At 43.7% G+C, this 24,517-nt stretch overlaps 1 protein-coding gene across 2 annotated transcripts in view; it reads right to left on the minus strand.

Annotated features, from left to right (window-relative positions):
• Positions 1-24,517, minus strand: part of camsap3 (calmodulin regulated spectrin-associated protein family, member 3) — a 46,735-nt gene that overhangs the window by 11,612 nt on the left and 10,606 nt on the right. For both annotated transcript variants that reach the window (XM_084144831.1, XM_084144830.1), the window contains exons 2-4: positions 18,108-18,370; positions 4,932-5,087; positions 4,685-4,771 (exon numbers count right to left, since the gene is read on the minus strand). In XM_084144831.1, coding sequence (XP_084000957.1) covers positions 4,685-4,771; positions 4,932-5,087; positions 18,108-18,370 — 506 coding nt within the window. The remainder of the gene's footprint in view (positions 1-4,684; positions 4,772-4,931; positions 5,088-18,107; positions 18,371-24,517) is intronic.

The raw sequence follows: 24,517 nt of genomic DNA on the forward strand, positions 1-24,517 counted from the left end.
AGTGGCTAGAAACTAAAACCTCCCTCACAAAAGGTCATTTTTAAGACAGAGCCGACTAGAGGGACTGGTTTCTAGTATTAATGTTTTTTCACATTTCTAGATTCCTGAGTGTGATGTGATTTACGTCCAACAACAACACCCTACCCTTCACCCTCCTGTGACATCAGCCCAAGGAAATGTACAGCGTATAGTCCTAGTGCAGAGCAGAGCAGCAGTATGTCTGCATTCATATATTGCACCAACAGGGGGAGAGGCAGAGAGAGAAAAACAGAACAGATCTTTAATTTGAAAATCTAATAAGAGAGAGAATATGAAGAGAAGGATGGAGAGAAATATGAGGAAGGAATGATGCAACAGAGGAGGAGAAAGAGGAGGAACTTACAGGGACAAGTTTCCAGTACCAGCGAGTGGGACACTGTCAGAGAGGAGGAAGGAGGGAAGGAAGGAAAGGAGGACAGAGAAAGAGAGGAAAGTGGGAAAGGAGAAGACAGGAGGAGAGGATACTGTCGGTATTAAGGCTACTTTAGTAGGATAGTTAAGAGGAAAAATACAGTTTTGAAAAGGGTATATGTATATATATATATATATATATATATATATATATATATATATATATATACAGCTCTGGAAAAAATTAAGAGACCACTGCAAATTCTTCATAAATCAGCATCTCTACATCCATTCCAGTGTCTGTTGAATTCCTACACAGGCACACCTCATTCTACTGAATTAGGTACTGATTAGGTGATCACCTGAACCAAATCTTATTTAACAAGGAAAAGTATAAAAACCACTGCTGTGGTCATCACTATCCTCTTGCAATAGGACCAGCTGGATGGCAAAAACAGTGCTAATAGTACCTCAAAAGTAATATCAAAAAAGAACTATTGACCATGCCAAAAGAGTTGAAAAGGAAAGTTTTGAGTGAGGAAAAGAAAGGTTCAATTCTGGCTTTACTGGCAGAGGGATACAGTGAGCGTCAGGTTGCTTCCATCCTTAAAATTTCAAAGATGGCGGTTCATAAGAACAAGGTCAAGCAGCAGACATTGGGGACAACAAAGCTACAGACCGGCAGAGGGCGAAAACGACTCTCTACTGACCGGGATGACCGCCAACACATTCGAATGTCACTCAACCACCGTAGGATGACATCAAGTGACCTACAAAAAGAATGGCAAACGGCAGCTGGGGTGAAGTGCACGGCGAGGACGGTTCGAAACAGGCTCCTAGGGGCAGGGCTGAAGTCGTGCAAAGCTAGAAAAAAGCCCTTCATCAATGAGAAGCAAAGAAGAGCCAGGCTGAGGTTTGCAAAAGACCATAAGGATTGGACCGTAGAGGACTGGAGTAAGGTCATCTTCTCTGATGAGTCCAATTTTCAGCTTTGCCCAACACCTGGTCGTCTAATGGTTAGACAGAGAGGCCTACAAGCCACAGTGTCTCGCACCCACTGTGAAATTTGGTGGAGGATCGGTGATGATCGGCAGATTTGTGTTTGTGAAGGACGCATGAATCAAGCCACGTACAAGGTTCCTTTTGCTCTGACATTGTTCCCCAACTCTGAGGATTGGTTTTTCCAGCAGGACAATGTGCCATGCCACACAGCCAGGTCAATCAAAGGGTGGATGGAGGACCACCAGATCAAGATCCTGTCATGGCCAGCCCAATCTCCAGACCTGAACCCCATTGACAACTTCTGGAATGTGATCAAGAGGAAGATGGGTGGTCACAAGCCATCAAACAAAGCCAAGCTGCTTGAATTTTTGCGCAAGGAGTGGCATAAAGTCACCCAACATCAATGTGAAAGACTGGTGATGCCAAGATGCATGAAAGCTGTGATTGAAAATCAGGGTTATTCCACCAAATATTGATTTCTGAACTCTTCCTAAGTTAAAACATTACTATTGTGTTGTTTAAAAATGAACATTAACTTACAGTGAGGGAAAAAAGTATTTGATCCCCTGCTGATTTTGTACGTTTGCCCACTGACAAAGAAATGATCAGTCTATAATTTTAAATGGTAGGTTTATTTGAACAGTGAGAGACAGAATAACAACAACAAAATCCAGAAAAACGCATGTAAAAAAAATTATAAATTGATTTGCATTTTAATGAGAGAAATAAGTATTTCACCCCTCTGCAAAACATGACTTAGTACTAGGTGGCAAAACCCTTGTTGGCAATCACAGAGGTCAGACATTTCTTGTAGTTGGCCACCAGGTTTGCACACATCTCAGGAGGGATTTTGTCCCACTCCTCTTTGCAGATCTTCTCCAAGTCATTAAGGTTTCGAGGCTGACGTTTGGCAACTCGAACCTTCAGCTCCCTCCACAGATTTTCTATGGGATTAAGGTCTGGAGACTGGCTAGGCCACTCCAGGACCTTAATGTGCTTCTTCTTGAGCCACTCCTTTGTTGCCTTGGCCGTGTGTTTTGGGTCATTGTCATGCTGGAATACCCATTCACGACCCATTTTCAATGCCCTGGCTGAGGGAAGGAGGTTCTCACCCAAGATTTGACGGTACATGGCCCCGTCCATCGTCCCTTTGATGCGGTGAAGTTGTCCTGTCCCCTTAGCAGAAAAACACCCCCAAAGCATAATGTTTCCACCTCCATGTTTGACGGTGGGGATGGTGTTCTTGGGGTCATAGGCAGCATTCCTCCTCCTCCAAACACAGCGAGTTGAGTTGATGCCAAAGAGCTCCATTTTGGTCTCATCTGACCACAACACTTTCACCCAGTTCTCCTCTGAATCATTCAGATGTTCATTGGCAAACTTCAGACAGGCATGTATATGTGCTTTCTTGAGCAGGGGGACCTTGCGGGCACTGCAGGATTTCAGTCCTTCACGACGTAGTGTGTTACCAATTGTTTTCTTGGTGACTATGGTCCCAGCTGCTTTGAGATCATTGACAAGATCCTCCCGTGTAATTCTGGGCTGATTCCTCACCGTTCTCATGATCATTGCAACTCCACGAGGTGAGATCTTGCATGGAGCCCCAGGCCGAGGGAGATTGACAGGTCTTTTGTGTTTCTTCCATTTGCGAATAATCGCACCAACTGTTATCACCTTCTCACCAAGCTGCTTGGCGATGGTCTTGTAGCCCATTCCAGCCTTGTGTAGGTCTACAATCTTGTCCCTGACATCCTTGGAGAGCTCTTTTGTCTTGGCCATGGTGGAGAGTTTGGAATCTGATTGATTGATTGCTTCTGTGGACAGGTGTCTTTTATACAGGTAACAAACTGAGATTAGGAGCACTCCCTTTAAGAGTGTGCTCCTAATCTCAGCTTGTTACCTGTATAAAAGACACCTGGGAGCCAGAAATCTTTATGATTGAGAGGGGGTCAAATACTAATTTCCCTCATTAAAATGCAAATCAATTTATAACATTTTTTACATGCGTTTTTCTGGATGATTTTTTTTTTTTGTTATTCTGTCTCTCGCTGTTCAAATAAACCTACCATTAAAATTATAGACCGATCATTTCTTTGTCAGTGGGCAAACGTACAAAATCAGCAGGGGATCAAATACCTTTTTCCCCTCACTGTATTTTCTTTGCATTATTCGAGGTCTGACAACACTGCATATTTTTTGTTATTTAGACCAGTTGTAATTTTCTGCAAATAAATGCTCTAAATGACAATATTGTTATTTGGAATTTGGGAGAAATGTTGTCAGTAGTTTATAGAATAAAACAAAAATGTTATTTTTACCCAAACACATACCAATAAATAGTAAAACCAGAGAAAATTATAATTTTGCAGTGGTCTCTTAATTTTTTCCGCAGCTGTATATTGCCTAAAAATGATACAACCAGTAAAATGTTGAGATACAGGTAACTGCCAAAATAAAGGAAACACAAGTAAATTAGGGATACGAAAGCAGGTGCTTCCACACAGGTGTGGTTCCTGAGTTAATTAAGCAATTAAAACATCCCATCATGCTTAGGGTCATGTATAAAAATGCCCAGTTGCCCACTATTTTGGCTATCATGGCTAGAAGTATATCTCAGTGACTTTGAAAGAGGGGTCTCAAAGGAACATAGGGGGTTTAAAGGGTGTGTCTCAGTCACCAGATCTCAACCCAATTGAACACTTATGGGAGATTCTGGAGCGGCGCCTGAGACAGCGTTTTCCACCAGCATCAACAAAACACCAAATGATGGAATTTCTTGTGGAAGAATGGTGTCGCATCCCTCCAAACTTCTAGGATCTATGCCTAGGCGCATTGAAGCTGTTTTGGCGGCTCAACGCCGTGTTTCCTTTATTTAGGTAGTTACCTGTACAAGGACCAGGGTAATAGGGAGATTGCATGTATAAAGGGAAGGAAATGGGGGATACCTAGTCAGTTGTACAACTGAACGCATTCAACTGAAATGTCTCCTCCGCATTTAACCCAACCCTATAAACGTATCTGTCAAGACAAAGTATACATATCTTACATGCACACACACTGTATAAAACATGCTTGTTCACAGGAAATGTTTACGTCAGAGTGTTTTAATTGTATGTAATCCATGAGATGAATGTACATGTATTACACAATGTGTTGTGTAACGTGAGAGCTGTTGACATAAATACTGTATGCATCCTAAATGGCACTAAATGGCCCATAGGGCTCTATATAGATGCACTATATAGGGAATAGGGTGCCATTCTGGACAGACACTGTGTAGTGTAATACTTACTGAAGGCTGGACAGGCTGTGGCTCTGTGCTGTCCTGAGATGGGTCACCCTGTGCACCCTCTGTTTGCTCTCGCAGCCTCTGATTCAACTGGGGGGGAAATGGGGTGGTGGAAAGCCACATGTTAAAAGTATGTATATTATGTACTCACATATACATTTGGTTATGAAATCATGATTCAGCGACAGAGAGACAAAGAGACAGAGACAGATCCAGACAGAGAGCGAGTCCTCCCTGTCCGTATCCTTACCCCGTTCACCCAGTGGAGCAGGGTGTTCTCCCAGCTAGCTCCTCCCACTCCACCCAGAAGCTCCTCCCCCGCCGCTGCACCGGACATCCTCACTGCGTTCACCGTCTCCATGGCGCCCACCGACATCAGGGCATCCATCACCGCCAGGTGGGCACTCTGCACCAATCACAGCAAAGAGAACAGGAAACCGTCAGCATTGGAAAAGTCAGGGGAGGTAGCTGCGGGATTGGCTGGCCGGCAACCAAACCCAGACAACATTTATTACAGCATCCATCAATTATGGCTAATGCAATAATGGTGGGCAGCAGCACTGACATTCAGGGTGTCCCCCAAATTACACCCTGTTCCTTATATCGTGCACTACTTTTGACCAGAGCCCATAGGGTTGTATCAAAGGCCCTGTTCAATGTAGTGCACTATGTAGGGAATAGGGTGCCATTTGGGACACAGCCTCAGACTGCTCTGAAAAGAGCATGGTCCATGTTAATGTGGCAGAGCTAGTGAGACGAGATCACGCCAGGCTGCAGTATGGCAGGTTCTCAGGTCAATACCACATCCAGCCACTAGGGGACTCCAAGAACCACAGCTCTGAGTCAGCAGAAAGTGTGGTGGTGACCACACCAGAGAGAGAAGAGAGAAGAGAGAAAGAGAGAGAGAGAGAGAGAGAGAGAGAGAGAGAGAGAGAGAAGAGAGGGAGAGCAGAGAGGGAGAGCAGAGAGGGAGAGGGAGAGCAGAGAGGGAGAGGGAGAGCAGAGAGGGAGAGGGAGAGGGAGAGCAGAGAGGGAGAGAGAGCAGAAAGGGAGAGGGAGCAGAGAGGGAGAGGGAGCAGAGAGGGAGAGAGAGCAGAGAGGGAGGGAGGGAGGGAGGGGGAGAGAGAGAGAGAGAGAGAGAGAGAGAGAGAGAGAGAGAGAGAGAGAGAGAGGGAGAGAGAGAGCAGAGAGGGAGAGAGAGAGCAGAGAGGGAGAGAGAGAGAGAGAGGGAGAGAGAAAGCAACAAAAAAAAATTGAAAGAAGTGAGAGAGCTTGTCTGAGTGAACTTTGGGACATCTGTGCTATCACAATAACAGCACTTTTACTCTGTATACTTTCTCCTCTCTGCCCCTTCACTGTATACTTTCTCTCTTTCTTCCTCCTCCTCCTAGTCAATCCCTCGTCTTCCTTCTAATCATTGTGTGTGTATGCCTCGTTTCTCCCTCTTCCTCCTCTCTGCTATAAGATAGGGCAGCATGACTCATGGATGACAGGTTGCAGGATACCGTTGTGTCTAGGGCTGTGCAGGATACAGTTTGGTTCTGTACAGCATTGTTCTGTAATCAACTCACTAGGGATGGATCAGTGAGAGAGCACCACAAACCCCAGGAATCCTGTGGCGCAGTGTGTGTGTGTGTGTGTGTATACACACACAGAGGAACTAGAATGTGTGTGTAAAACTATACACTCAAAACCCCTTCTTTCACACCAACACAACATACTGTATCAATTTACACAACAGAAAAGGGCACAACAATAGCTTTCCCAAACTGAAACTAGGGTATTTCCAGCCAACCCCCCAGCGCAGGGCCCATTGTTCCTCTCTTTCTCTCATAGCCCAAAATCATGACAGTGCCTTTTCTCAAAGCTAGCTAAAGCCCCAGTACCTTTTCTCATACCTAAAGGCTCTAATAGGTTTGGCTTTCTCATGGCCAAACCCATTACATTGCGTTCTCATACCCCGAGCCCATTAAAACACACCAACAACATGATCAGCGCTCGTTAGCTCCCATAAGAGGTTAAGCTCGTTATCGGTCTACTGTTGCCTCCCTGTTGCCATGGGGCTAGGTCAGGGTTGGGCACCTTTGATAGGGTGGGGGACCCAAAGAATCTGAACTCATCATGAGGGGTCTGCGTACCCACATCACCCCCCCCCCCCCCATGTTTTAGAGTTAATTTCGTGCAATTCTACACATTCTGCCATGGGGCGGAGAGAAGATTTAGCAATTTTATAACTCATTTCATGCAATTCTACTAATTTTGCAATAGGGTGGAGAGAAATGTTTGTAGTTTTTTATATGATATCTGTGTGAGACTAACAAAATCAATGGGGGGCCCCCCAACCGGTAATTCAACCATGATAAGAAGTAGCTGGCCGCTAATCTAATTTAGCAATCTGAAAATGTTTAACTGACATGGGCTAATTGACTGACTATTGGTGACTGACTGATATTTTGGGGAAATTGATCAGAGGACCTTCAAAAGGCCGCCAGTTGCCCATCCCTGCTCTAAGTCTACACCTGCACACTGTGACTGGAACATACAGTGTTTCCCTTAACATTATAAAAACTAGGGGAAAGACTGATCTCTGCCTTCAGGCATATACCGGTGGGGCTGAGGAGGAGTGAGGTAAGAGTATTTATGAACGTTCAAATTGGACAAAACAAACAACTAAAGCAATAAGGTACTGCCTGCTTACTGTTAGCTGCTCCCATAAGTGTTCTTTTAGTTTGGTTTAACCAGGCTTGCTTTCCTTTGGACTGGCTGTCCAACTGACAGACACCAGGTGCTGCCCCCACAAATGTTCTTTAATAAACATTTTTAGTGGCACCCACGCATGAACACACAGCAGGTTCTGAGAACTGGGCCTACAGGTACATGTAACCTCCACTACTCCCCACCGGAGACTACAACAGCCTTTGACCCAGTTAGGAAAGTCTAGAACTGTTCATAGACACACCAAACCAAGGCCATGCAGTGAAGGACAACATAAATTAGTGAGTCTGGAGGGTTGTTTTAAATAAGTGCTCTTATGGTTTTCAGTAGGTTTCAAGGACAAAGACAGAAAACTAAACAGACAGATAGCAGGGCCGACAGATAGCTGGGCAAACAGACAGCAGGGCAAACAGACAGCAGGGCAGGCAGACAGACAGAAAAACGGACAGACAGAAAAACAGACCGTTCAGTGTGCAGACAGACAGCCAGGCAGGCAATGTTCGTCTAGCCTGGTAAGCGCAGCGTTCAGTCTGGTTTTATCCAGGTTAGGTTTCCTTTGTCCTAGTTGTCCAACTGAACGACACCAGGGGCTCCTGCCCTGAAGGCCTGTTTCATGAAGTGTTTCAGAGCAGGAGTGCTGATCTAGGGTCAGTTTAGCCTTTATTGCCAGGTATATGCTCATTCTAAGGATCCACATCACTGCAGAGACAGAGACCTTGGCTGAGGACAGAGACCGGGGCTGGGGGCAGAGACAGCGGCTGGGGGCAGAGACAGCGGCTGGGGGCAGAGACAGCGGCTGGGGGCAGAGACAGCGGCTGGGGGCAGAGACAGCGGCTGGGGGCAGAGACAGCGGCTGGGGCAGAGACAGGGGATGGGGGCAGAGACAGGGGATGGGGGCAGAGACAGGGGATGGGGGCAGAGACAGAGATGGGCTGAGGACTAATGTGTAGCTAAGATAATTGTACAGTCGTGGTCAAAAGTTTTGAGAATGACACAATTATTGGTCTTCACAAAGTTCGCTGCTTCAGTGTTATAAGATATTTTTGTCAGATGTTACTATGGTATACTGAAGTATAATTACAAGCATTCCATAAGTGTCAAAGGCTTTTATTGACAATTACATTAAGTTTATGCAAAGAGTCAATATTTGCAGTGTTGACCCTTCTTTTTCCAAGACCTCTGCAATCCGCCCTGGCATGCTGTCAATTAACTTCTGGGCCACATCCTGACTGATGGCAGCCCATTCTTGTATAATCAATGCTTGGAGTTTGTCAGAATTTGTGGGTTTTTGTTTGTCCACCCGCCTCTTGAGGATCGACCACAAGTTCTCAATGGGATTAAGGTCTGGGGAGTTTCCTGGCAATGGACCCAGAATTTCGAAGTTTTGTTCCCGAGCCACTTAGTTATCACTTTTGCCTTATGGCAAGGTGCTCCATCATGCTGGAAAAGGCATTGGTCGTCACCAAACTGTTCTTGGATGGTTGGGAGAAGTTGCTCTCGGAGGATGTGTTGGTACCATTCTTTATTCATGGCTGTGTTCTTAGGAAAAATTGTGAGTGAGCCCACTCCCTTGGCTGAGAAGCAACACCACACATGAATGGTCTCAGGATGCTTTACTGTTGGCATGACACAGGACTGATGGTAGCGCTCACCTTGTCTTCTCCGGACAAGGTGTTTTCCGGATGCCCCAAACAATCGTAAAGGGGATTCATCAGAGAAAATGACTTTACCCCAGTCCTCAGCAGTCCAATCCCTGTACCTTTTGCAGAATATCAGTCTGTCCCTGATGTTTTTCCTGGAGAGAAGTGGCTTCTTTGCTGCCCTTCTTGACACCAGGCCATCCTCCAAAAGTCTTCGCCTCACTGTTCGTGCAGATGCACTCACACCTGCCTGCTGCCATTCCTGAGCAAGCTCTGCACTGGTGGTGCCCCGATCCCGCAGCTGAATCAACTTTAGGAGACGGTCCTGGCGCTTGCTGGACTTTCTTGGGCGCCCTGACGCCTTCTTCACCACAATTGAACCTCTCTCCTTGAAGTTCTTGATGAACAGAGGAAGAACAATGATTTCAAGCACCACCCTCCTTTTAAAGCTTCCAGTCTGCTATTCTAACTCAATCAGCATGACAGAGATATCCAGCCTTGTCCTCTTCAACACTCTCAGCTGTGTTAACGAGAGAATCACTGACATGATGGCAGCTGGTCCTTTTGTGGCAGGGCTGAAATGCAGTGAAAATGTTTTTTGGGGGATTAAGTTCATTTTCATGGCAAAGAGGGACTTTGCAATTAATTGCAATTCATCTGATCACTCTTCATGACATTCTGGATTATATGCAAATTGCCATCATCAAAACTGAGGCAGCAGACTTTGTGAAAATTAGTATTTGTGTCATTCTCAAAACTTTTGACCACGACTGTACTGCGGTCATTTACTCACCTGTGCTTGTTCTACACTGTAACAGTTGCTTCTCGTCTGCCCCTTGTACATGAATCTACCACTCTTAGCAATGATGATTCTATCTTTGTCTCCCCAACTATCAGTGTCAGTTTCACATAACTCACCTCAAAATCATCCCAAAATGGTACCCTATTCCCTAAAAAGTGCACTGCTTTTGACCTAGGGCTGGGCTATATGGCCAAAATATCATATCACAATATTTTCACATTTTTGATGTTTTTGAATAGTAAAAGTTCTAATTATGCTTTATGAGTAGTTCATGACCCTAGGGTTGCAACACATACGTTATAAGTGATTTCAAATGGGTCTTTCTCCATTCAAATGGTTTTATACTGTTCAATCCAACTTCAAACAATAAATATTTTCCGCATTTTCTACAATTTCTCCACTTTTGTTATCATATATTCATGCTTCACCTATTCCTCTCTGATTTAGAATATACCGTTGCACAAACAACATGCTAGGCCTGCACCAGCACTGGTCCCAGGCTGTATTAGTTATCTGTGTTTGCTCTGACTCTTAGTTCATTAGCAAGCTAGCTAACGTTAGCCAGCTAACTAGCGATTAGCATTAGAGGATAACAATTTATTTTAGCCACAGCTTGCTAAGAAAAGACAAACTAGCAGACAGTAGTTTGCAGACAGTAAAATACACAAACTAGTAGTGTTATAGAACGCTAGAGTGAACGGCAAGAAAGTGCTTGTGACTCCGTGGTCGAGCAACTGCTCTCTCCTTGCATGACAGGGGGCAGGGTTTGGTGTAGGGGAAGCCGCATACAGCAGGAGGTGAAGGAGAAAGACGACTCAAGTATCAAACGGAGTAAACTATAATAACGGGCATTACGCGCCAGAGTTGCGAATAACGTTTAAAAAAAAACAACATTGAAATAGCGTTATAGAAGGTCAAGTAAAAACCCAAACCGGTCCGTGCATCAATACCGTTATATGGTAAAATACGGTATACCGCCCAGGTATAAGGTATAGTGCACTATATAGGGAATAGTAAAAGTAGTGCATTTTATAGGGAATAGGGTTTCATTTGTGACACACGCTGTGCCTGACATGAATCCACACAGCAGCAGCATGCCTCCTCCCTTCTCTCTATTGGCTAACCACAGCCCCCTGTCTCCATTATCCCTGTTTCAGTCCCAAATGACACACTATTCCCTATATAGTGCACTACTTTCGACCAAAGACCAAATGGGGCCTGGTCAAAAGTAGAGCAATGGCGTGGACACACATGGGGAGCCATTGTAGTGTCTAAACAGTTTATGACTTTGTTGATGTTTGCAAATGGTGTGTTAGAGGAAGTCTGTTAGGTGGCCTCCTGGGATTGGTTTATGGGAAAACACCCATATTATGTTACATAGGGCATAGGATATAAATACCACGGTTAAAACAAAGAGACGGGGAGTAACAACATATTAGATCGGGTCCGTTGTTCTCCAGATGTCTGCAGATATCTGTAAATTTACACTGAAATCCTTTGATATATAATAAACCTTTATAATCAAAGTACAGTGTCAGCGGATTTCCTTGTTCTCACAGCATAATTAGCATCATTATTTAGTTACTACACCATTAACTTAATGTTCATGTTAAAATGAGAGAAATTAGAGAGTCTGAGTATGAAAGAAAGAAAGACTGACAGTGGAGAGGAATGTGAGAGTGACAGAACTAGTGAGAGGAGGGTAGGAGGAAACGGAGGCCGGTTTCACATTGACGATAGCAAAGGGACATTTTCGAGAGGTATCGATTCGAGAGCCAATACTTATCACGTCTCGAGCACTACCTTCGAAGGTCGCGCCTGACAGTTGCCCCCCTCTGAGCAGGGCAGTGTAAACAGAATTGTCTCGTTGAGCTCAACACTCCTACAGTATCAATGGTAATAGCCAAGCAATGTTTTTGAAACGGCTGAAATGTAGACATTTTCCTTATATTTGAGACTTGTTTTATTGAGTTTTTATCTTAAATTGCCTGTTACATTCTGAAATTGTCGCAGTAGCTGCCGCCTGCTGAGCCACATAAAACTATGGAAGCATATTCCCACCACCATAAAAAAAAGAATACTATGTGGTGAGATATGTAAGTCTAAACTACATCAAATCAACATTTTTGAGATAGATCATACAAATAGAATAACAGTTTTTTCTTTTGTAACATTGTGTGGTGATTTTAGAGGTGGCACCACAGGTCCCAGAGCAGTGGGGTGAATTGTTTTCCTTGATCTGGTAGGCTAACCTAACCAGGTGTAACTCTGGGTATGACATAGTAATAAATCAGCTGTAAAAAACGTTTATATCCTGTCAAACAAATCATGAGGTGAATCAGTCTAAACCACAGTACTTTGTCCCTCTTTTCAATGCTTTTGTGTCAATATTTTGTATTAAACCAAATCCAAAGTGCTGGGGCAAATGCCAGGTTACCACATGTTTACCGGCGGCCCTGCTGTGCTGATCTCAGCAATGTGGATAGATGGAAATCGCCACACAATGCTACAAATGAAGAAACATAACCTATAGGTAAGATCTATATGCATTTTATTTTGGGTGGTGGGAATGGGCTTCCATATAAAACAGCTCAACATCTCAACTCCCCGGTGAATTATACCAACGTTTTCAGTAGCAATTTGCAGATTTCCCGTCCTGACCCTGCGGAGCACGCTAAGCCAAATCACAAGTTCACCCTAATGAGAAGGGAGAGGGGGGAGAGAGAGGCGCAAACCTGGAACATAGCGAACAGTCTGCCTGCCAAATCGCCATAACAACCAACAATCTGACCCACAATGCTCCTCACCACCCACAATCCTGAGCGTGGCGGTGGTGCTCTACTCCACTGGCTTAACACCGGCTTGCTCTGCTCAGAATCCTACTGAGCCGACCTGACATAATATATCCTCCAATATATGAAATCATATAATATTAAGCTATATATTAACCTGTCCATAAGGAAATCATTCATCTCTGCTTTGGGAATACTGCGACTATCATCCATGTCAACAATAACAACATGAGGAAAACAATAAACAGAAAATTCATCTTGCAGATCGTTAAGAGCGATTATGGCGGATAAAGGTGAAATCTGATTATGTCGGAAATATGACTTAACCCTCTCAACCCATCCCCCCCAGCCACAGCCCCCGTCCCCATGAAATCCAGGGTTAGACAGAGGGACAAACAGAAGGATCAGGCAGCCAGCCAGGTCTGGGGGATCAGTGGGGTCGGTGGGTGCGGAGTGCTCTTGTCGGTGTGAGGATCAGTGGGGGGTGCAGTGCGGTGGGGTTCGGTGGGCCTGGTGCACTAACCGGCACCCCTCCGCCCCTCTGACAGAAACAGCACATGGCTCCCTGAGTATTACATGCCTAGCTAGATACTAAATACTGAAGCAGCAGCAAAACCACACCAATCTGTGCTCTGCCAGCTTTATGCAACCCTACCATCTGGATAACACTGTCGTCGTCCCCCCCGTCCCCCGTCCCCCGTCCCCGGAGCCCCCCACAAAAAACACATTACAAGATCAATGTTGCAATCCCTGGCAGCTTTGACTCTTCTCTGTGACAAAAGGAAGAAAATACAACTAAATGTTATTTCCCCCATTGGCAGGCCTGGGAGGTCCCGTGACGGTCCAAATGTTGCGAGACAATGTTCAGCAGCATTCCTGATCCAGGGGATAACGTGTGTCTGTGTCACAAATGACACCCTATCCCCTATATAGAGCACTACTTTTGACCAGAGCCCTATGGGTGCACTACTAGGCCCTGGTCAAAAGTAGTGCACTAAATATGGAATAGGGTGTCGTTTGGGACGCATCCTGTGCCACTTCTAAATCCTACTGAGCTCTAGACGGATGCTAACTTGAGCGAAAACTTGCTTACACAGCAGTATGAGTTAAGTCAACGGGTCAGCGACTCACTAACCTAAACCAACCATAGACACAGGCAGGGATTTCTGGAACAGGGCTATCCTCCGACCGCCCCCACTGCTCCCCCAAAGTACATTCATTCCTTTGTCATATGTAGGCTACATAACATTTGAATGAACTTCACTGATTGTAAGTCACACTGGATAAGAGTGTCTGCTAAATGAACAACGTGTAACTGTAACATAGGCAAGGATTCCATTTAAAACACTTCTCTGTGAATGATACACAGCAACTACATATGAAATACAGAGTATGGCTATTAGTAATGCATAATAAATATCACAGTGCACGATATCTGGGGTCTGTTCAGGAGGGTGCAACGTTATGTTACAGAATGTTCAAATAGAAATATGTTGTGTAGAACAGACACAATTGTCTGTCAGGTAGAGCTCTATTCAGTATATTTCTATCTGCAACATTCTGAAATGTTTCAGCTCACTGAATACACCCCTGATGATGCTAGATAATATATAGTGTGTGTGGTATGAGTCAAATCAGGTCAAAAGTAGAGCAGGGGTATTCAACTCTTACCCTACGAGGTCCGGAGCCTGCTGGTTTTCTGTTCTACCTGATCATTAAATTGCACCCACCAAAGAGGGGAACAATTAAAAAACGCAGTGAAACTGGCTTTGAGGTCCAGAGTTGAGTTTGAGGGACATAAGGAATAGGGTGTCATTTGGGACATAGCCCAAGACCAGGTGTAGGATAGCAGGACAGGCTGAGTGATCTAGAGGGCTTCAGTGACAGCGCCGTTCTAGGGTGGGCCGCTGGAGAAAGTATCATATTTAGAATATCTATACTGCGGGTGGCAGGCATTTCATTTAGCTTTTTTTGGCCCAGCCTCATTTGGAGCTGATGATGTAAGCTGTGAGGTTATTGATAACAGAGGTAACCTCCCAAATTACACCCTATTCCCTCCATAGTGCACTACTTTTGACCAGGGCCCATAGGAAATAGGGTTCTATTTGGTATTTGGGACACAGCCAGAGAGAAGAGTGGTCAATATCACACAGTGTAACAGCTTTAAAGGCAATACAGATGTTAGCTGTTTGTAAACAATCATATATTTCTGTTTACCCTTGCTGTGTGTGAGTGTGTGTGTGAGTGTGTGTGTGTCCGGTGTGAAATGGTTAGCTAGTTAGCGGTGCGCGCTAGTAGCGTTTCAAATCAGTGACGTCACTCGCTCTGAGACCTCAAAGTAGTCGTCTCCCTTGCTCGGCAAGGGCCGCGGCTTTTGTGGAGCGCTAGATAACGATGCATCTTGGGAGGCAGTGGTTGATGTGTTCACAGGGTCCCTGGTTCGAGCCCAGGTTGGGGGCAAGGAGAGAGACGAAGCAATACTGTTACGTCTGTTTGTATGTGTGCTTTGGTTGGTGTGTGAACACGCTGTGTGTGTGTGTGTGTGTGTGTGTGTGTGTGTGTGACTGCATGCATGCGTGTATCACACAGATGAGCTTTAATATAAAGCAGCACAGAACTACAGCAGCAGATTGCTGTTGCACCAAAGCCGTTTACTGGCCAAGGCCCCCATTGCTGCACTGCTCCATCCTCCTAATGCTGTGGGTGCGTGTTGCATGACCCACTTTCCCCCGACAGAGCCAGGCAGCGGCGGCCGAGCTCAGACAGCAGCCCTGTCTACAGCTCAAGCTCAGAGAGCACTACAAGTGCAAGTTGAGTAGCAGCAGTGGCAGCCTAACAGTGGCAGCCTAACAGTGGCAGCCAAGTGGGGAGTCTCACTATCAGCTCCAGGCCTGGTGGCATGACAGCAACACCATTACCACCATGGAGATGAGACAGCACCAGCTGAGCACAGCACAGACAGCACTAGCGGAGCACAGAACAGTATGAGCTGAGCAGAGAACACAGCACAGACAGTCCTACCTGAACACAGCGGAGCACAACTCTCACCTTCACTATTCCATTGGTTCCATTGCGCCAGCCAGGCAAGCTCAATCGACCGCAGCTTAAGTGTTTGAAAGAAAGTCAATACTATTTGAACCCAGGTCTGGATGAGACAGCACAGCACACCGCTCCCCTCCCCTCACACACCACTGGTCCAATTAGCACAAGGACCTGCAGACAGCGACACACCACCTGGTGCCCTGGCCACCAGGTAGAGAGCTCCAGGTAGCTCCGCGAGAGGCTCGCGCTGCTCAGCGTAACATTACACTCTGGTTCTATTTTCAAGAATTGCTCACGGCCGGGATAAAGTGGCTCGACGGCCCAGTGTAGCTCCCCTGTTAGACGCACCAGGCAGAGTCAGTGGCAGAGGCAGACAGGGGCACAGGCAGAGAGGTAGAGGTAGAAGCCGAGAAAGAGAGAGACAGAGACAGAGGTTGAGACAGAGGTGGAGGCAGGGGTAATGGAGCGTTCTACTTTCACCTGACTGACTATGAGGGAAACACACCTGACTCCGGCTAGACTTCCAGGCATTCAAAACAGAGCCGGTGTCTGCTAGAGGAGCTGGGCTGGCTGGGGGTGAGAACATAGTGAAGATTATATATAGCGGGGAGTAATCTGGTTAAAACCACATTGTAAAATGGTCCTCTGTAGCACAATTGGTAGAGCATGGCGCTTGTAACGCCTGGGTAGTGGGTTCGATCCCCGGGACCACCCATACGTAAAAATGTATGCGCAGATGACTAAGTCGCTTTGGATAAAAGCGTCTGCTAAATGGCATATTATTATTATTATATTATAAAAATTTGCAGAACGTCAAAGTATACTCATGCAGCCAGAATGTAGCCTGTGACTATAGCACTTCCGTGATGTAGAATGAGAATTCTATGTCTGTAGTGCTCAAGGGCTGAGGTTCAACGCAAGTTGGAATTCCATAAATTGTTTACAAAGTCTTCTACATCTCATTAAGATATTTAGAAGTCACATTTCCCTAAAAATCAAGGAGGTATAATATTTCATTAGTTACGACTGTGTAACATTACAGACTGGGTCGTAAAAAAAGTAGGTCACAGTGAAAGAAGAGAAATGAAGCTGTAATACATCTGTTTCTATTTGAACACGCTGAGGCCTCCGGAACCATGTGGGTTCCCCTTCTTCTAAATTTGCTGCTGAGAAGGTATCATTTGGCCAATTGAATGGGAATATGGTTCTCAGACAGAGTAGACATGCTCAAGCATCGATGGCCACATAACAATGAGAGAGAGAGAGAGAGACAGACAGACAGACAATAGCTAGGTTTCCATCCAATTGGCGACATATTTTCATGCATAAAAGTAGTGCGTGATGACATAGTGCACACAAAATGTCATTTTTCGCTTACGTTTTCATGTAACATCGCATTTTCAACTCTACTCTGGCCTTGGCACGTGCGCTCTAGCCAACGGCTTACAGACACAGTGCGGGTAGGCTAGTCTACATGATGAGATTACTATGGATAGAATATTTGTCAAACGGCAGTCATATTCATTGGGAATGACTAGAGAGGACAAACCAGTTCCTCTTGCTTCAGAAGCTGTGTAGAGAGCCAGCTACCAGCTCGTAATACAGAGAGCCCAACGTGTTCTCCTCACTGGTGCTGCACAGTTTGCCTATTGTTCTAATCTAAGTCAGAGCCATCTATTGTCTAGTAAACACTATCTTCTCCAGGTCTCCCAGCCCTCCCTCCCAGTCCCACCCGTCCACCTCTCCCATGCTACCCCCAGAATTAAGACTGAATCCCCCCTGGAGTTGCCCTGATGTCCCCCTGGTCCTCACAGCTGGATCCACTCATCTTCAGGGGATCGGCTTGGGTGATGGTGGGGGGTTGGGAAGGAGGGAAGGACCAAGGAATGGGTCAAAGCATAAACAAGTCCCTTCCTGTGCAACCCAACCCCTCCCCGTACATGCACACCCTACACACCCCAATCCCCCTCCACAGCTTCAACATCCCCACTCCCGCTCCCCCTGGGCCAGCAGTCGTGGCTGAGGGTGACCAGACAATGCCTGTGTCCCCCTATGAAGCAGACTGTATGCCCAGACAACCAGATCGATCTCTGCTGGATGGATTATTATGACAACAGGACCAGTCCAGTGGCAGTTTCCAGTGCAGCTTCGATCTTCCCTCAATTGAACCTCTGTATTGTGGCAGTCGTCCCTAGTCACCACAAACCCATCCCAGGGGCATTACTAATACTGGGAGACAAAGACTGGTGGCCAACAGCATAACAGAACTCTTACTCTATTTACATATTTCCATAACTCAAAACATAGCCTCTTGTGGCAGACGAAACATAACAAGAAACTTGGCTCTAGGCGCCAAGTTTACCCGAAATCACAATGGACTAAACTATGTCAACACGTCATACGCCCCATATGCCACACCCACACCCCTCTCTTACCATTTTGATAGGTTTATGCCGGAGATCCGCGTCGGTCACAGGGACATCTTGATCTTTGGGGGCCACGTCCCTGTTGGCGAGGAGCTTCAGCAGGGTGGCGTTGTCTTTTGGGGCCCCTGACCCCCCCTGTCCCCCCTGCAGCAGACCGTAGGTGCGGCAGTAGAGTTCAGAGGAGAGCAGGAGGCGTGTGACGGGGGGCTTCAGGTGCTCCTGCTCGTACTGGTCACAGTAGAAGGGCTCCCGCAACTCCACTGGAACGTGCTCTACGGACAGAGAAGAGGGACAATCTTCAAAATAGGAATGCTACCAAAAAGAATTTACTGAAACTAGTTACAAATGACGGAGTCATGATTCACCAAATTATATTTTGAAGGAGGAAACAAAGTACTTTAAGCATATGTTTTCGTTTCAGTCACCTCCATCTCCTCTAACTGAAGCTAATTGTAGAGATTTTTTTTCTATTGATAATGTAAAATTAACAGCCATACAGAAAGACTCATGTGAAGGTGAAATTACAGAGAAGGTACTTCTGGATGCAATTAAAGACTTTAAGTCCGGGAAAACTCCAGGGTTGGATGGCATACCAGTCGAGGTATACCAAACCTTTTTTGATATACTCAGAGGACCGTTATTAGCATGTTTTAACCACTCCTATGTAAATGGTAGATTATCAGACACTCAAGAAGAAGGTCTGATTTCATTATTACTGAAACAGGATACAAGTGGAAAATATAAAGATCCAGTCCATTTAAAAAATTGGAGGCCCCTTACACTTCAGTGTTGTGATGAAAAAATTCTAGCAAAATGTATAGCGCATAGAATTAAAAAGGTATTGTCGGACATTATTCATTCTAAATCAGACAGGTATTTTACATGGAAGATACATTGGAGATAATATATGGCAAGTACTGGAAACAATAGAACATTATAAAAAAATCTGGGAAACCAGGCCTGCCATTCATAGCAGACTTCGAAAAGGCATTTGATAAAGTACAACTGGGGTTTATATATAAATGCCTGGAGCATTTCAATTTTGGAGAATCTCTTAAAAAATGGGTTAAAATCATGTATAGTAACCCCTAGGTGTAAAATAGTAAATAATGGCAATTTCTCAAAAAGTTTTAAACTGTCAAGAGGAGTGAAACAAGGTTGTCCACTATTGGCATATCTATTTATTATGGCCATCGAGACGTTAGCTATTAAAATCAGTTCCAACAATAATATCAAGGGATTAGAAATCCAGGGCTTAAAAACAAAGGTGTCATTGTACGCTGATGATTCATGTTTTCTTTTAAATCCACAACATGAATCCCTCCACAGGCTCATAGAGAATCTAGATACATTTTCTAACCTCTCTGGATTACAACCAAATTATGATAAATGTACTATATTACGCATTGGATCACTCAAAATAAAATATTTACATTACATTTGAGTCATTTAGCAGACGCTCTTATCCAGAGCGACTTACAGTTAGTGAGTGCATACATTTTTATACTGGCCCCCCGTGGGAATCGAACCCACAACCCTGGCGTTGCAAACGCAATGCTCTACCGACTGAGCTACATTACCATGTAGTTTACCAATAAAATGGTCTGATGGTGATGTGGATATACTCGGAATACATAACCCAAATGAAATAAATGATCTCACTCCAATAAATTTTAATAGAAAGTTAGCAAAAATAGATAAGATCTTGCTACCATGGAAAGGTAAATACCTGTCAATTTGAGGAAAAATGACCCTGATTAACTCTTTAGTATTATCCCAGTTTACCTATTTGCTTATGGTCTTGCCTAAGCCTAGCGAACTGTTTTTAAAATTATATGAGAAAAAAATATTCCATTTTATTTGGAACGGCAAGCCAGACAAAATTAAACGGGCCAATTTATATAATGAATATGAATTCGGAGGACAGAAATGATTAAATATTAAAGCATTAGACCTATCACTAAAAGCTTCAGTCATACAAAAGTTATACTTAAATCCGAACTGGTTCTCTAGCAAATTAGTAAGATTGTCTCACCCAATGTTCAAGAATGGCCTTCTTCCCTTTATTCAGATTACAACCTCTCACTTTCAGTTATTTGAAAAGGAAATCATCTCCCAAATATCACTATTTCTAAAACAAGCCATAGAAAGTTGGTTGCAATTTCAATTTAATCCTCCAGAAACTACAGAACAAATAATGCAACAAATATTGTGGTTAAACTCAAATATACTAATTGATAAAAACACTTCTTTTTTTTGACAAAATGTTTTAAAAAAAGGTATAATCTTCGTAAATGATATCATCGGTAGGACTGGTGAAGTTATGTCACACATGCAGCTAACAAAAACATGTCTGCTCTACCCATAATTACAACCAAATAATTGCAGCATTACCGCAAAAATGGAAGAGGAAAGTGGAAGGGGGAAAAAGTAAGGAACGTGTCTGTCGGCCTTGCATTAAAGAACATAAATTGGTTAAAGAAAACTGTGATAATTAAAAAAGTATACCAGTTTCATTTAAGGACCAAAGGATTGACAGCCGTCCCATATAGATTGCAAAATAGTTGGGAAGAGATTTTTGACGTACTGATCCCATGACATACCCACCACTGTGACCTGTACGCTCTTGTTGGCTGGTCCTCACTACATATTCGTCGCCAAACCCACTGGCTCCAGGCCATCTATAAAATCACTGCTAGGCAAATCCCCGCCTTATCTTAGCTCATTGGTCACCATAGCAACACCCACCAGTAGTATGCGCTCCAGCAGGTATATCTCACTGGTCATCCCCAAAGCCAACACCTCCTTTGGCCGCCATTCCTTCCAGTTCTCTGCTGCCAATGACTGGAACAAATTGCAAAAATCTCTGAAGCTGGAGACACTTATCTCCCTCACTAACTTTAAGCATCAGTTGTCAGAGCACCTTACCGATCACTGCACCTGTACACAGCCCATCTGAAATTAGCCCGCCCAACTACCTCATCCCTATATTGTTATTTATTTTGCTCATTTGTACCCCAGTATCTCTATTTGCACATCATCTCTTGCACATCTATCATTCCAATGTTAATGTTAATTGTAATTATTTTGCACTATAGCCTATTTATTGTCTTACCTCCATAACTTGCTACATTTGCACACACTGTATATATACACTTATTTCTGTTGTATTTTTGACATTGTTTTGTTTTACCCCATATGTAACTCTGTGTTGTTTTTATCGCACTGCTTTGCTTTATCTTGGCCAGGTCGCAGTTGTAAATGAGAACTTGTTCTCAACTGGCTTACCTGGTTAAATAAAGGTGAAATAAATAAAATAAAAAATAGTGTTTATGAACTGATACGCAAAACGACGCGGGATTCAAAACTTAGAATTTTTCAATTTAAATTATTATATAAAATTCTTGCTACCAATAGAATGTTATTTATATGGGGGATACAATCTTCCCAGCTCTGTAGATTTTGCTGCAAAGAGACAGAATCATTAGATCATTTGTTTTGGTACTGTCCATTTGTAGCTTGTTTTTGGACACAGGTCCAGGAATGGCTAAAGGATTGCAATATTTACCTGGAGCTAACCTTACAGATAGTATTACTGGGTGATCTGAAAAGTCAGTCAATCGATCAATAATATAATAATACTTTTAGCAAAAATGTTTATTTTCAATTTACAATCTGTAGAAACAATGAGAATAGAAAGGTTCAGAACTTTTGTAAAACATCACAGTACAGTTGAAAAATATATGGCAAATAGAAATCCAATATGGATGGTGCTAAGAGATAGATGTGTGGTGTTGAATGGAGTTGAAGGATGGGACTAATAACAACAACTAACAACAAGATAACTAATAATGTAAGCATACTGTGTCCATAATAAGTATATAGGTTATAGGTTGAGAGCTTTTGTGAAAGAGCACAGTTCGAAAGATATGGCATATAGAAGCAAACCGGATGGACATCATGAAAATTATCGGAGAGGTTGAGGGTAGAGGAAGTTCAGGAGTAAAAACAAAACAAAAAAATTATTGTAAAATTGACTGTGTCCATAAAATATATTTAGTATGTATAAGCTGGAAGTAGAGGCCTAAGCATTGTTGTTCACTAGTTTACTCCAATTAGGGAAGGGGTGGTGGGGTTGGAAAGTAATAAAGGGAAATATATTTTTTTAAAGGATATGTATATGTATAATATAATATATATATATATATATATATATATATATATATATATATATGCAAGAAAAAAGAAAAACAGGGATTGGAAGTGATGCAGACAATTACATTGATGGAAGTTACAATCTGCAATATTAAAGCTGATCTACCCCCTAATTAAAAAAATATATAATTATAAACAACATTTAAAAAACTAAAATATTGCCATACAGGACTTTGCTGCTGTCGTTTGCCTTTCCCTGCCACATTTCCAACTGTAACAACGATGAAGTAGTGGTGGAGAGTGGACTCCTTGCACGTCGACACCCATTTCTGAGTGTCAAGATTCGATTCCGGTAGGATTTAATATTTTTGGAACGGAAGAGACTGTTCTCGGAAGTACGGCAACTAATCAAACACTTGCATCTTTCATAGCGCGCTAGCGAGGGACGGCGAGAGAGGTGAGGGGCACAGTATATACACTACATGACCAAAAGTATGTGGACACCTGCTCGTCGAACACATCACTCCAAAATCATGGGCATTAATATGGAGTTGGTCCCTCCTTTGCTGCTATAACAACCTCCACTCAGCCGTAATGTTGGAAACAAACATCATTATGTTGTCATATAGAGTCACATTTCGTTTTTAAAGGACCAAATAGTTTGATCTGCTTCGTGTTAAAAAAATTTACATGGAAAAAATATTGCGATACTGGTATCATACTGGCCTTAATAGGCATGTCGGCTCCCAGACAGAGTCAGAACCGTGGATTATTGGCAATCAAAAGCTGTATCTCACAATGGCATACTGAATCTCGCAAATTTCTTGGCTTGCCATGTCTCGCAACTTCAGTAAAGCAGGGCCTAGCATCAATGAATAGGCTAGGATATTGAAATGAGTGAGATGCAACACTTCGCTCTCAAAGTATCTGTGCATGTGCATTGGTTCGCGTCACGCTGTTTACAGCGTGGTAGCCAGGGCACCAATGTTCTTAGTAGTTGTGGAAATTGACCAACTATGCTGTTTATTTTACAAAATACAAAAAGAAAAATCGGTTAGGGATTTTTCTTAACGTTATGGATCCCAAATTTGTTTTAACGTTTAAACTTTCACAACCCTAATACCAGAGCACTTTAAAAAGGAATAGGGTGCCATTTCAGAATAGGGTGCCATTTCATTTCAGCCACAATCTCTCAGCAGTGTGTTCTGGATATAGGACAGGAAATAGGTTACACCGAACATCAACAAAACATGCCGTTCAAAAAGTCCTAACATAACATTGACAAAACACAGTTTAAAGTCCTATTGTCAGATAAACACACATTCTGTTTATCTCTTAGTTTCTAATAGAAACAAACTTAAAGAAGTGGGTGTTTCCTCATCAATTATACACTGAGTATATAAACATTTTCTATGACATAGACTGACCAGGTGAATCCCTTATTGATGTCACTTGTTAAATCCACTTCAATCAGTGTAGATGAAGGGGAGGAGACAGGTTAAAGAAGGATTTTTAAGACTTGAGACAATTGAGACATGGATTGTGTATGTGTGCCATTCAGTGGGTGAATGGGCAAGACAAAATATTTAAGTGCCTTTAAACAAGTTATGTTAGTAGGTGCCAGGCGCACCGGTTTGTGTCAAGAACTGCATAGCTGCTGGGTTTTTCATGCTCAACAGTTTCCCGTGTGTATCAAGAATGGTCCACCACCCAAAGGACATCCAACCAACTTGACACAACTGTGGGAAGCATTGGAGTCAACATGGGCCAGCATCCCCGTGGAATGCTTTCGACACCTTGTGGAGTCCATTCCCCGACGAATTGAGGCTGTTCTGAGGGCAAAAGGGGATACAACTCAATATTAGGAAGGTGTTCCTAATGTTTTGTACACAGTGTATAATGAAGGTATAGCGTTTGGCTACCTTGGCTGTACTATGGGTATAGTTAGATATGGATAGACTACGCTGCATTTGAGTGAATGGGCTGAACAGGGGTTAAACGAAGGCCTGCATGCGTGTGTGTTTGTGTGTGCCGTGCGTCTCAGTGTTGTGTTTTTCACAGCAAATCCAGCCAGCCAATCATAGGGCCTGCAGGAGACAGACAAGGTTACAGAGACAGGCACGATACACTGGTTACAATTGAATTTTTTCTGGGGGCTAGTATCAACGCCTCCCTCCATTTCCCTGTCTAAATGTTCGTTCAGCAGTTCAGGTCTCATAGTGACAGTGTCATTAGTGTTAGCAGTTAACATCTGAGAATTACCA

This window comes from Coregonus lavaretus, assembly GCF_964263955.1.
Source record: "Coregonus lavaretus genome assembly, chromosome: 28".
NCBI classification, from domain to species: Eukaryota; Metazoa; Chordata; class Actinopteri; order Salmoniformes; family Salmonidae; genus Coregonus; species Coregonus lavaretus.